The sequence below is a fragment of the Rhinatrema bivittatum genome, chromosome 10 (assembly GCF_901001135.1).
Source record: "Rhinatrema bivittatum chromosome 10, aRhiBiv1.1, whole genome shotgun sequence".
Lineage (NCBI taxonomy): Eukaryota > Metazoa > Chordata > Amphibia > Gymnophiona > Rhinatrematidae > Rhinatrema > Rhinatrema bivittatum.
In genome coordinates this window covers 92,768,305-92,781,200 of record NC_042624.1, presented here as the reverse complement: position 1 = coordinate 92,781,200, position 12,896 = coordinate 92,768,305, and the positions used below count along the sequence as shown (strand labels likewise).

Below are 12,896 nucleotides of genomic sequence, written 5' to 3'. Positions count from 1 at the left end.
AAGTGAGGAAAATGTGGAGGGCAGGACGCCAGTGGTTTAGATCCCATCAGTCCTGTGATAAAGAAATGCATCTGATAGAATTGCGATTCTATAAATTGTCATTTGCGACAGCTAGGAAAGAGTTTAATAGGAGAAAACCTACCTATCTCAGTAGTCAGCTGTCTTCATTCCTCTTCAAATGTACAAATAACTGAGCCTAGTCAGCAGTCCTCCACTGGGCCTGTCCCAGTTTGCACTCAGTGTTGTCCTGTTTCACGGACAGACATCCCCAAACTGGAGTCCCAGTTGAAATCAGTTATGTGCAGTAGTCCACTGGGTGGTGTTCTGTATAAAGGCTGCATCCTTTGAATTTCTGGGATCAATAATCCATGCCGCCTTAGCAGAGGGTGCATTACCACAAATTTTAAACCAAGGTGTTGTACACCCAGTAGTAAAAAACCCTCATCTATGGCACCTTCAGAATTCTCAAGCTGTTGCCTGGTCTCCAGTCTGCCTACCCTAAAAATATTAATTGAGAGACTGGTACTACAGCAACCTGAGGACTTTCTGGAGGAGCACAATACAATATTTTAGATCCCTTCTAGTATGGGTTTCAAAAAAGCCACAGCACGGAGACACTGGCGGTGTCCTTGCTTGACTCCCTTCTCTGTGAACGGGAGAGAGGCCAATCTGTATTCTAGGTATTCTTAGATGTCTCTGCCGCATTTGACACAATAAGCTATGAGATTGTGATTGAGCAGCTTTGATCAATTGCACTCAGCCATCCCGTGATCAATTGGTTCCTATCTCTCCTCACTGGAAGAAAGCAGCAAGTGAGGATCTGAAACTGACGCTCCTCGTGGAGGCTGCCTGAGTCTGAAGTTTACCAAGATTTATCCCTCTTCACCATCCTGTTTACTAAAGATGTGAATCGTGTCCTCGATCGTCTTAACGATCGATTTCGGCTGGGAGGGGGAGGGAATCGTATTGTTGCCGTTTGGGTGTTTAAAGTATCGTGAAAATCGTGAAAATCGTGAGCCGGCACACTAAAACCCCCTAAAACCCACCCCAACCCTTTAAATTAAATCCCCCACCCTCCCGAACCCCCCCCCCCCCAATGCCTTAAATTACCTTGGGGTTCAGCGGCGGTCCGGAACGGCCTCCTGCCGTGAATCGTGTTGTCTTCAGCCGGCGCCATTTTTCAAAATGGCGGCAGCCATAGACCAACACGATTCGACTGCAGGAGGTCGTTCCGGACCCCCGCTGGACTTTTGGCAAGTCTTGTGGGGGTCAGGAGGCCCCCCCAAGCTGGCCAAAAGTCCCTGGGGGTCCAGCGGGGGTCTGGAAAACGATCTCCTGCCGCGAATCGTTTTCCGTACGGAAAATGGCGCCGGCAGGAGATCGACTGCAGGAGGTCGTTCAGAACCCACGCTGAACGACCTCCTGCAGTCGATCTCCTGCCGGCGCCATTTTCCGCTGAACGACCTCCTGCAGTCGATCTCCTGCCGGCGCCATTTTCCGTACGGAAAACGATTCGCGGCAGGAGATCGTTTTCCAGACCCCCGCTGGACCCCCAGGGACTTTTGGCCAGCTTGGGGGGGCCTCCTGACCCCCACAAGACTTGCCAAAAGTCCAGCGGGGGTCCGGAATGACCTCCTGCAGTCGAATCGTGTTGGTCTATGGCCGCCGCCATTTTTCGCGCCATTTTGAAAAATGGCGCCGGCTGAAGACAACACGATTCGCGGCAGGAGGCCGTTCCGGACCGCTGCCGTTCTGGACCGCCGCTGGACCCCCAGGTAATTTAAGGCATTGGGGGGGGGGTTCGGGAGGGTGGGGGATTTAATTTAAAGGGTCGGGGGTGGGTTTTAGGGGGTTTTAGTGTGCCGGTTTTCCTGCCCTCCCCCTTCCCCCGATTTATGATTTTTTGACGATAAATCGGATGATATTTTAAATCGTCAAAAAACGATTCACATCCCTACTGTTTACCATTTATCTACAGTCCTTGGGTAATCTGCACAGAATCTATGGAGATGACATCCAGCTGTTTCTGCCAAGTGATATCAGCAAAGCCTCCTCAGCCTTGCTTGCTAAGCGGATTGACACTGTGAATACCTGGATGTCAAACAACAAGCTGGTATTGAATCTCTAGAATAATGAAATCCTTTGGGTAGACCATTCGTCTCCCCTTAAAAACGTAACCAGTCTCAATTTTCAAAGCAAATACTCATAAGTTTGCTTTGAAAATTTGAGGTAAAGTCTGTGTGTAAAAGGCACGCACTGACTTTATCCAGCCACGCAGTTATAAAATTATCCTGCCTATAATTGTAACCATATGACTTTCCTAGACAACATAGCTGTCAGTGTATGACTAGCTGTCAAAATTAGTACAGTACAGTAGACATAACAATATAACAAAAAATAAATCTCCCGCTCTTTTCTGTGTTCGGATGTTTTTATTGAATTCACAAGACTTTTTGTAAACAATTTTAACATAACATTAGCTCAACTATCACTATATTATACAACCATTTAATGTATGTATTACGATTTATTATATTATTGACCAACAAACCTTCTGCAGCTGAATCCTCCCAGAACAAATTATGAACTGTTAAATTTACCCTGGAAGAAACATTTGACCCTACAAGTTGTATTCAGAAGACCTACAAGGGGAATCTGCTATTCAATATTTTCTTTCTTTTGTGCCCTGTAATTCCTCCTTTCTCCATTTTCTTGCAGTTCAATTGGAACCACTGGACACTGAGACAATGGCACCATACATAATATTTGTATTTCTAGACCACCTTTTCAGTTACAGAGTAAGACAGTTTCTAAAACTTGTTAGTCCCTTCCCCAAAGAGCTTACAATGTAAGTGGGTACCTGAGGCCATGGGAGCTAAAGTAACTTGCTCAAGGACACAAGGAATATCAGTGGGAGAGGAAGGATTTGATTTGTTTTCTCTGGGTTTGCAGCCCATTGTTCTGAGCACTGGGTCACTCCTTTCCTCATGAGCCTTCATGGGCGACTATCTGGGGATTTTTCCCTTGTTTCAACAGAACCATCCTCTCCCAATGTTCCTAGTTTGGTCAATGCAGCAACAGCCCTGAGGCCAAGAGCCGTGACCGAGGACTCCCTCTGGCACCCCTGTATCACAGGCTCTAAATCTAGCCTGTGATACCTGGTGTTGCTCTTACCGATGACCACGATGCCCATCTCCTTCAAGGGCAGTGAATGCTGCCTCAATTAGCATCCCCAGTCCCAGCCAACCTGGCATGTTAAGGAGCCGAACCAGGAATTGAATCAGAGACACGTCCATGGTAGTGTGATTTTACAAATGCACTATGGGGGCCATTTTCAAACAGCTCGCCTCTGTGCAAAGCCTGCAGGTACAAGGCCTTGTTATCTGATTTACAGAGGGAAAAACGAGGGATCTGCATGGAGGATCTGTCCAGGTTTGATTGAGCTTTCTGGGTTTGTAACTATGTAAATTCTTGTTTCTAGAATGTGTTTTATGGTTTTTGTTAGCCCTTGGACAATTGTTCATCCACCACTATTTATTGTTCACTTGTTTTGTTCTGTCCTTTTATTCTTCTCTTTTCTCAGAGCTTATCGTTCATCGCTGCCCCCCCCCTATCCCCTTCCCTGCTTATTGTATTTCTCATCAGTTTTATGTAAACCGTTATGATGTCCATTCGAATATCGGTATAGAAAAACTAATAAATAAATACTGTTTCACTTGTGGTTTTGTCTGACAGTTGAGTAAATGTTTTTGGGATCCCTTCTTCCATATTTGGGGATTTATGTATGGTACTGAAAATTGAAAGTTATTGCAAAAACAACATATCTTCTGCCTTCTCGGAAGAAAGTTTTACATGCTTAAGCTCGTGCAACCTTATCCATGGTGGTGTTTAGATCCAGTGACTTCAAAACGTCATTTTCAGTAGATAACACGAGATCTGCCTATTGCCCTTACAGAAAGAAATACACTTTCAAATCCCATTTTTCTGAGGTTTTTCAGAAAATCTCAACACCTCTGCATTAGTTCAGTGGCTATGATAAGATCAGCAGCCTCACTTTGCACTGTTGATGTTAACTTGGTACAATATGTCACACCATACATAAGTTGACATGATGAACTTGAAGTCAGTAATCTGCTAAGGCACTGGCAGTGCAATAGTTTTGTGACAGATTCAGCGTGATCTTCAAATAAGTTGATTAACGCCTCTTGTATCTCTGCTAAATTATATCTCATTGTCCTAAGACAACTGATATGGCGCTCTCATTGGATAAATCATAGGGATTTTAGAGTGAGTCTTGACATGTGGTCAGTCAGAATCTTCCATCTTTTTTTTTCAGATCTGAGAATAATACATAAATGCGCTAGATTACTCCAAAGAGTTGTACCAATTCCTTGCTTGGCCGTGCTGCATTCCCGATGACTAAGTTAAGGCAATGACATCCACATGGAAGGATGCTCTTGAGTTAGCATCAAGAATTTTTGTTTGAACTCCATTCATCTTTTCTGCCATATTTGCTCCATTGTCATAACCTTGTCTACAGCAATTCCATCAATGTTCAGATTTTTCTCAGACAAGAATTGAAGGAGAAAGTTAGTCAGTTCCTGTCCAGTGATATCATCTACATTCTTATATCCAATAAAGTGTTCCTTTATCTAAATACCGCCCGATTTCTTATCTAAAAATCTAAGGGTTAATGACATTTGTTCTTTGTGGCTGATGTCTGGTATACAGTCCAGAATTACTGAATAGTATTTTGCATTTTTGCAGTATTGCAGAATGTCCTTCAGGACTTGCTTTGCCATTAGATTTATTATGAATCATTTTTCCACAATAGTGATCTGTTGTTTCTTTTGAGATGATCTAGCAAAGGTGTTCTGCCATCATATTGTCGTATTTTCCAAGTAGCTGTACAAGAATCAGAAAGTTGCCATTATTAGATGTAAACGGACAATCTGAAGGCCAGATTACGTTCAAATAAAAACTGCACAACATTCATAAGCCTCTTCAGTACTCCATTCCAATGCTGTCTTTCACGGCTTATAGCATTCTGAAGGTCTTTATCAATTGTGTTTTTTGTTTTCAGTTAAGTTCAGCCTCCATCCATGTATGAAAGACAGAAAAATGACTGCTTGAATTTTCACGGAATTTTAATGTGTTTGACTTGTGTATCCAATCATCTGATCCTTCCATGGCCAGTGAGGTTCTAGGACGCAAGTCAAATAATTTGCAGCAGAAGCAGAATGCTTTATTAGCAGACTTGGAATACACCAAACAGCATCTTCTCAGTTCAATTTTCTTGTATAGAATGATGCAGAGAAATGACAATTATGTGCGTCTTTCTTAAAGTCAATATCTCTTATTTGGACAGGGCCAGCATCCACAGATGATCAATTTTCTTAGATGATAGGTTTTTTTTTTTTTTGCCACAAAGCAGGATCAGATTGAATGGCAGTGAAATTGTCATGCTCTGTTTCTTCAACACACATGGAGACACAATTATCAGCATCTTAATTGTTAAAGGATAGACTCGATGAAGAAACTTCATTAAATTCAAGTGAGACATTAGATTGGTGGACTGGACTCTCTTCAGCCCTCCGTATTCAGAGCATTTAGAAGCACTCTGTACATCGGTCTCAAACATCTTTTTTTAATGCTCCCGCACTTTTCTGGGCCTCTAATTCCATACAGGCTATTTGCTTTTGATTTTGGGCACCAGATAGGTTTTTGGAACCCATTATGATTTTGTGGTTTGTCCAGCAGAGGCAGAGGGACCAGGTCCAGCAGAGATAAGAGAGGCCGGGTCCAGAGGAGGTAGCAGCAAGAGAGGGACTAGCTTCAGCAAGGTCCAAGACAAGAGGTTACAGCAGTAGCAAGAGAGGCAGGCCAGGTCCAGCAGAAGTGGCATCAAGAGAGAGGCCAGGTCCAGCTAGGTCCAAGGCAAAGCAAGTTATAGCAGCGGCAAAAGAGGCAGGCTAGGTCCAGGAGAGGTAAGAGAGGCCAGATCCAGCAGAAGTGAAGTCAAGATTGAGGCTAAGTCCAGCGGAATTAAGAGAGGCCAGATCCAGCAGAGACAAGAGAGAGGCCAAGTCCAGGGGAGGTAGCAGCAAGAGTGGCTAGCTCCAGCAAGGTCCGAGGCAAGACGTCACAGCACTGGCAAGAGAGGCAGGCCAAGTCCAGGAGAGGCAAGAGAGACCAGGTCCAGCAGAGGTGGCATCAAGAGAGAGGCCTGGTCCGGCAAAGTCCAAGGCAAAGCAGGTCATGGCAGGGGCAAGAGAGGCAGGTTAGCTCTAGGAGAGGTAAGAGAGGCCAGATCCAGCAGAGGTGAAGTCAAGAGAGAAGCCAAGTCCAGCGGCATTAAGAGAGGTCAGGTCCAAGGTCTGAGGCAAAGCAGGTCACATCAGTGACAAGTGAGGCAGGCCAGGTCCAGCAGAGACAAGACAGACCAGGTCCAGGGCAAATGGCAGCAAGAGAGAGACCAGGTCCAGCGAGGCTTGAAGCAAAGCAGGTCAGGGCAGCAGCAAGAAGGCAGGCGAGGACCAGGGTGTCAGGGGAGAGGAAGGACAAGAGAAGCCAGGTCCAGCAGAGGTGGCATCAAGAGAGATGCCAGGTCTGGTGGCATCAAGGGAGAGGTTGGGTCCAGGGAAGGTGGCAGCAAGAGAGGTCAGGCTTGGCACTGAAGAGATCTGCAGAAAAGAGAACCTGCATGTGTTAATGTTCTTTTATAATATGCAGCTTGCTTATACCGGATGTTATGCATTATACCTTCCACTGTGAGCAAGCTGCACAAAAAAGGATTGCAGCTTTTTTTTTTTTTTTTTTTATCAGGTAGCTGCAAGGTGAGGAGGAGTCACTATGTACAGGAGGATAAGTGTCTTTAATTTGCCTGACCATTGCCCAGAGTTAGTGGGGCTATGGCCCCTGTGGCCCACCCCATTCTGATGCCTAAGGCAGCAGCAGCAGTTTCCCATTCAGGATCCCCACCTCTCAAGAAGCAGCAGCAGCTCAGTGGCGTCTCTAGACAGAAGTATTTGGGGAAGCGACTGGGGGGGAGCCCCTCAAGTATGGAGTGGGACAAGCCAAAATGACATTTCCACACATCATGCTCGCCCTCACAGCAGGAGCCCCCTGCTTTTAAACTGGCTATAAAAGACACTACAGGTCGTAATAAAGAAAACCCTGACCAGTTACCACCACCCAGTAAAACTACCATTAAATTATTTGATAGCCTCAGTCAACCAATTCTTCTACATGGGAGTGAATTCTGGACTCTATACGTGACAGGACAGAATCTCAATAGAATCTCTACCCTTCCAGCTCTCTAATACACACTCCATCCCTAAGCTGTGGAATGAACTACCTAGTTTATTGAGAGATGAGAAGGATATCTTACATTTTGTAAGGGTTTGAAGATCTGGTTGATGAGCGGAGGGGGTTAAGGGATGGGATTTATCCAGCAGTAAGGGGCTTGGTGATTAAGGAAGTCTCAGGGGGAAGGAGGATTGTAGCAGATACAGCAGTATGTCTGGTGTCGTTTTGTTTTAAGTTGTATGTTATTGGATGTGTGTTGTATTACATGTTTTTTTATTTGTACATTGCCTTGAGCAATTTGTTTAATCTGCAAAGAGGGACTGAAACATAATTTTTAAATAAAATAAATAAATAAATATCCACAGAAATTTCCTCAACAGGTGCACAGAGCTAAAACATTTCACTTTGTAACTCAACATACAAAACAAATATTTTCATATTCCTGTGTCACCTCAGTAATAACGCCACAAATTTTCTCACTACCAAAAGCTCAGTGCTGCAACACAAAACCTTGCAAAAAAAAAAAAAATGCTTAGCACCTATGTAGCAAATGTTCCACACAAGAACAGCTCTAACTCCCAGGACTCAAACAGCAACATTCCTACCTATGAAAAGGCAGCACTGCAAATATTACAGCAGACACTGGATCATCAATACATCCCTTATTAGGAAAAACAGAACAAGCCAGGATTCTAAACATCCCTAAACATAAATTATACGCTGGCAGAATACCTCACCACAGTCACATAAGCATGCAGAACAGACCCTTACCAAATACAGAATACACACCATAAAGTATAAATAGAAACATGCAGACAAAAAAAACTGAACTGGAGTGGATGTCACAAGAAGCCAGACTCTGTATACTGTGCAACCATGGAAAGAGAGAACCACCAAAAGTTCTCAGAAAACATCAGACAAAAGAATCGAGAAATATAAAACATCAATTATAATAGGAAAGCTTTACTAATAAGAATATTTCATTTAAAAATGGTTCATATTTTCCCAAACATCAATAAAATATTTCATAACAGCAGCATATTAAATAAGACCCGGTAATTAAAACTAGAAAGGAAAAAAATATTCCCCATGCTGTACCTGGGAACTTTTGATTTCAGCCACCCAGAGATTGTCATGGATTAGTCTGGGGGGGGGGGGGGCACACTTGGTGTTATTTATCGTTGACAGAGACGACATCTGAAGAGGGGGTCCTATGTGGTCACAAAAGCTCATGCGCCATGATATCTTTGAATTATTTTTGTGTTTGTCTCATAAAAAGGCATCAGGGTTTACAAAGCATCAAGTTCTCTCCAAGATCATGACAGCCACTTAGATCTCTGACTTAGGAGAGCAAGTACAGGGCCCTGATGTGTCCAGGGAAACAAAGAAATTGAATCAGGCTCATAACTGAGAGCAGGTTTGAAGGCATCCACAGGCGGGACAGACCTTACTGCTGGAGGTGTTTACAATCAAGGAGCAATTCATCTGCCTCTTAAAAAGAGCTAAATCCGATTTTAGAAGTAGCACTGGCACCGGTCTCCACCACGCTAGTTAGAGCTTGGTAGAAAATTAGCCGCTACCTATCGATTATTTGTTTGGTTTTTGATGATTACGAATGTATTATTGTAACGTGCCAAGAAATGGTGATTGGCGATCTAGAAAGTTTTTAAATAAACAAACCGTCTAGTAAGGCAACCTCCAAAGTCTGAAAAAGAAAGTTTTGAAGAGTTGAAGAACCGTTTGAGAGCAATGCCGACATTTTGCTTCTGTTCTTGCGGTAGGAAAGTGCTAGGCAGGTAGTGTTTGGGGTGTTTTGGGGGAAGTTTCATTGAATTGTTTGGGGAGATTTACCTTTCCCTTGGAATTCATTTCCATGTCATTAGAGCGTCAAGTGTCTTCGTTTCCAAACCAATATGAAGGTGCATTGAATCTTGATGGTAAAGTAGCGCTATTACCTTTTTCTTAAAAATACAGCAGTATTTTCAGCATTAAGGGCTGTAGCACTGCTTTGTAAATAAACCGATAGTTTTAACACTAAGGCTAAATGGGTGGTGCTGTTTTTTGCCCCACGAGCTGCCTGATGGTCCCACTCATCTGCCCCCAATTCACCAATGCTCCTATTACGGAGCGGACTGGGCAGGAACTTTCCTATCCCATTCCTTCTCTACCTCCCTTTACCCCTTTCCCTACCTTTTTTTTTTTAAATTTCGGAGCTTACTTCCCGGCTGGCCCCTTCCCTACCGCTTTTCCATGGCCTGGCACTTCCGCGCATGTCGGGGCTTATGAGTGGCCGGGTTGTTTCTAAAACGCGCTCGGTGCGCTCATAGCCGGGCCACACGTGCAGCCCCCCCCCCCCCCCCCGGATTTTACACACGTGGGCCTTTTAAAATTCGGGCGTTAGTGAATTGGGCCCAGGATTGCTTAACAGTTGTAGAATATTCAGAATGAAAAGTGCAATAACGCTCAAATGGATAACCCCACTGCTCACGGAGCAAATGCAGTAAGCCGGATGATGAAAAAGAATGCTGTTACTTAACTAGCGCTGTCTGCTGAGCTAAACATGGTCTGTTTTATTAATGCTCCCTGCAGATCTGCACCCCAGACTTGGTGGTGTTTCTGGCATGTGCCAATCACAGGCTTAAAGAAAGGTTGCAGAATCGCGCTGAGCAGCAGGGACGGCCTGACGATAACCTGAAAGCCATCCAGAGGCGGCTAATGAATTTCAAGCAGAATGCCGTCCCGCTGGTGAAATACTTCCAGGAAAGGGGGCTGATCATCACGGTAAGCATTCGCTTTCTTATTTTCTTGTTTTAACAAACTGTAATTTAAGAATAATCTACTGAGTTAATATTCTGCTTCAGCTTATCGTGTTCTCGGCTCTGCCTCTTTCAATTTCCTTTAGGTTACTTGGATTTACTGTGGCTGTGTGCTGTGCCATCGCATGTCATAAATCATTTACTGTTATCTAAAGAGTAAAAAACGAACCTCACCTCAGGTAAAATCAGGATTTAGAGCCTGATTAAAAGCATACACAGGTCAATTTTCAGAGGGTTTAAGTGCTTAGCATTTGGACTTTGAAAGTGGCCATTTTGAAATTGCACTAAGGCTGAATGCCTAAATTTAGGCTCCTGCTTTCACTTGACCCCTAAATTTTAGAGTCTAAAAAGTAGATGGTTACAAGGGCAGAGTTAGGTCAGGGAAAAAAGTTAAATGTTCAGCACTGATTTTCAGCCCTAGCCACCTACTTCAGGTTCCTACATCTGGGCAGAAGAATAGCAGGCCTAAAGATAGAGGTCTAAATTTAGGGGACTTTTCAGCTGAAAGCTAAACGTTTCAGCCGCTGTGCATCTCGGCTAGTAAAGCCGGATAAACATATCACGCTGCTGAATATACCTGGGTATTTTAAAGTTAGCCGGTTATGTCTGATAGCCCTAACACCCTATAACTTATGCAGCTTACTCTGCTCCGCCTGGAAATGCCTACTGTCCAAGGCCTACCACCTGCCCTTGGAATGCCAATGACTTACTCGGCTAAATTCAAGTCACTTAAGTTTTATGCGGCTAGAATTTAACCACATACAGCTTTCAATATAGCCGGGTAGCCATTTAGACGGCTACCTTTTCAGTTATCTTTCTAAATGGCTTTTGAATATCAACCTCCTGGTTCCTAACTTAGGGGGTCATTTTCTAAGGCTTATCGCGTGCGATAAGCTATTACACGCGAAAAGTCCCTTTTCGCATGCGATAGCTTGCTAGGGGCAGAGTCAGGGCAGCGAGGGGAGGAGTTGGGGCAACGTCGGGGCGGACTCCGCGATGTCTTTGCTGGCAGCGATAAGGTGAGCCACGTTATCGTCGCCAGTAGCATGCCCAATAGCACCACCTTTCACAGTGGCGCTATTGGGTGCGAAAGCCAGCAGCGATAACACCGCGGTGGTGTGATGGCTGCCGGCTTTCACAGGCCCGCCCCCCGTTTTCACTGGATTCACCATTCTGAGATAGAATGGTGAATCCAGGCCTTAGTGACCTCACTTTGTACCTAGATTTAGGGGTTTAGCTTTTTGGGTGTAATTTTGAAAAACATTAATATATGTAAAACTACTTTTTGAAAATTGCCCTGGGGGGTTGTGTGCATAAAAGTGCTTTTTACATGTACTTGACAGAGGAGAACTCGGGAGTGGAGTTGGAGAGGGGAAACAATTTACATGCATACTTTTGATCATCAACAGTATGCGGGAAAGTGCACGCGAACACATTTCCACCTGCTCCCAAGCAGGCACAAATGTGTGCACGAATGACATACAGAATTTTGTACATGCCTTCTATTTTCAAAGCAAACTTATGCACATAAGCCCACTTTGAAAATGTGGGCTTACCCTGTTCTTTGTACATGCGGACTTCAGCCCTGCACAGGTTGTTATAAAATTACCCTCTTTGTGAATATTGGCTTCTAAGCATCTGATTCAAAACCTCAAAACCAGCCACGGGGGAAAGCCGATAGCTGCTCAGAAGTGCATGATTCGGAGGGAGGTATCTTCCAAGGTTACTTGCAAATAAGAAAACAAGCATATCCCAGTAGAGAGATTGTGGTTTAGCCCAGATGGATGTACATAAAAAGCATACAGGTGTGAATTATGTCCTTACCTTCTGCTACTGAGCAGGTTGTGAATACAAATTTCCTCTAAGACAGGGAAAAGGAATACACTCACACCTTTTTCCTTTGTGACCAGCTAACTGCCTCCCCAAAGTGGAACTTCAAATATCATCGTTGAACCTTCTCCAGAATACCTCTTTTTTCCATTAATTCACAACTTTGGGATTTACATAGAAAGTTCCAACTTGTACCTTTATTTTCCCAGCTAGGGATATCAGCAGTGAAAACAATACACAATAGATGGTAGAGATGTTCTCACATTTAGTCTGTTGTTTCTGAAGTCTGCCTTCAGAGCCATAGCTAGCCTATGGCCGATATGGCCCCAGCCATAGGCGCCAACCACCATGGAACGCCACAAGTTGCCTTCCCTTCTCCCGATAAAACCTTGGTATTAAAGAACTCTGCCGCAGGCAGGAGAAGAGTAACTGCTCTGCCTGCTTATAGCGTCCCCACGCCCCTCAGCATCTTCTTTGAAGAGGGAGGCGGGGAATCTCCACCGGAACAAAAATATAAACGCTGCTGCTCAGCCAAGGTGGCCTGCACAGGCCACACCTCCGTCTGCAATCAGTCGCGTACCTCTCCCGCCTGGCACTCAGCAGCAGAAGGAGCAGCGCAGCCAGCAGGACCACCAGAACAATTGCTTTCCACTCTTCCCTCGAAGTCAGAAGCAGGAGGAACAGCATGGCCCGCCGGCCAAAAGAGGCAGCTTCAGTCAGGAGCAGGAGCAGCGTCAGATTGAGGTTAGGAGGAGGATCTGGTGGGACTGGAGGCTGCTTCTGCTGCTCCTCCTTGTGCTTCCAGAGGGGGGCAATGAGAGTGAGAAGTCTGCATGTGTGATTGAGCATAGCACAGAGAGAGCATTTGTGTGTGTGACTGAATATGGCAGAGAGCATGTGTGTGCATGTTTGTGTGTGAGTATGCATGTGATTGAGCATGGC

At 44.7% G+C, this 12,896-nt stretch overlaps 1 protein-coding gene across 1 annotated transcript in view; it reads left to right on the top strand.

Annotated features, from left to right (window-relative positions):
• Positions 1 to 12,896, top strand: part of AK5 (adenylate kinase 5) — a 273,170-nt gene that overhangs the window by 34,121 nt on the left and 226,153 nt on the right. The window contains exon 5 of the mRNA XM_029618848.1: positions 9,898 to 10,089. Coding sequence (XP_029474708.1) covers positions 9,898 to 10,089 — 192 coding nt within the window. The remainder of the gene's footprint in view (positions 1 to 9,897; positions 10,090 to 12,896) is intronic.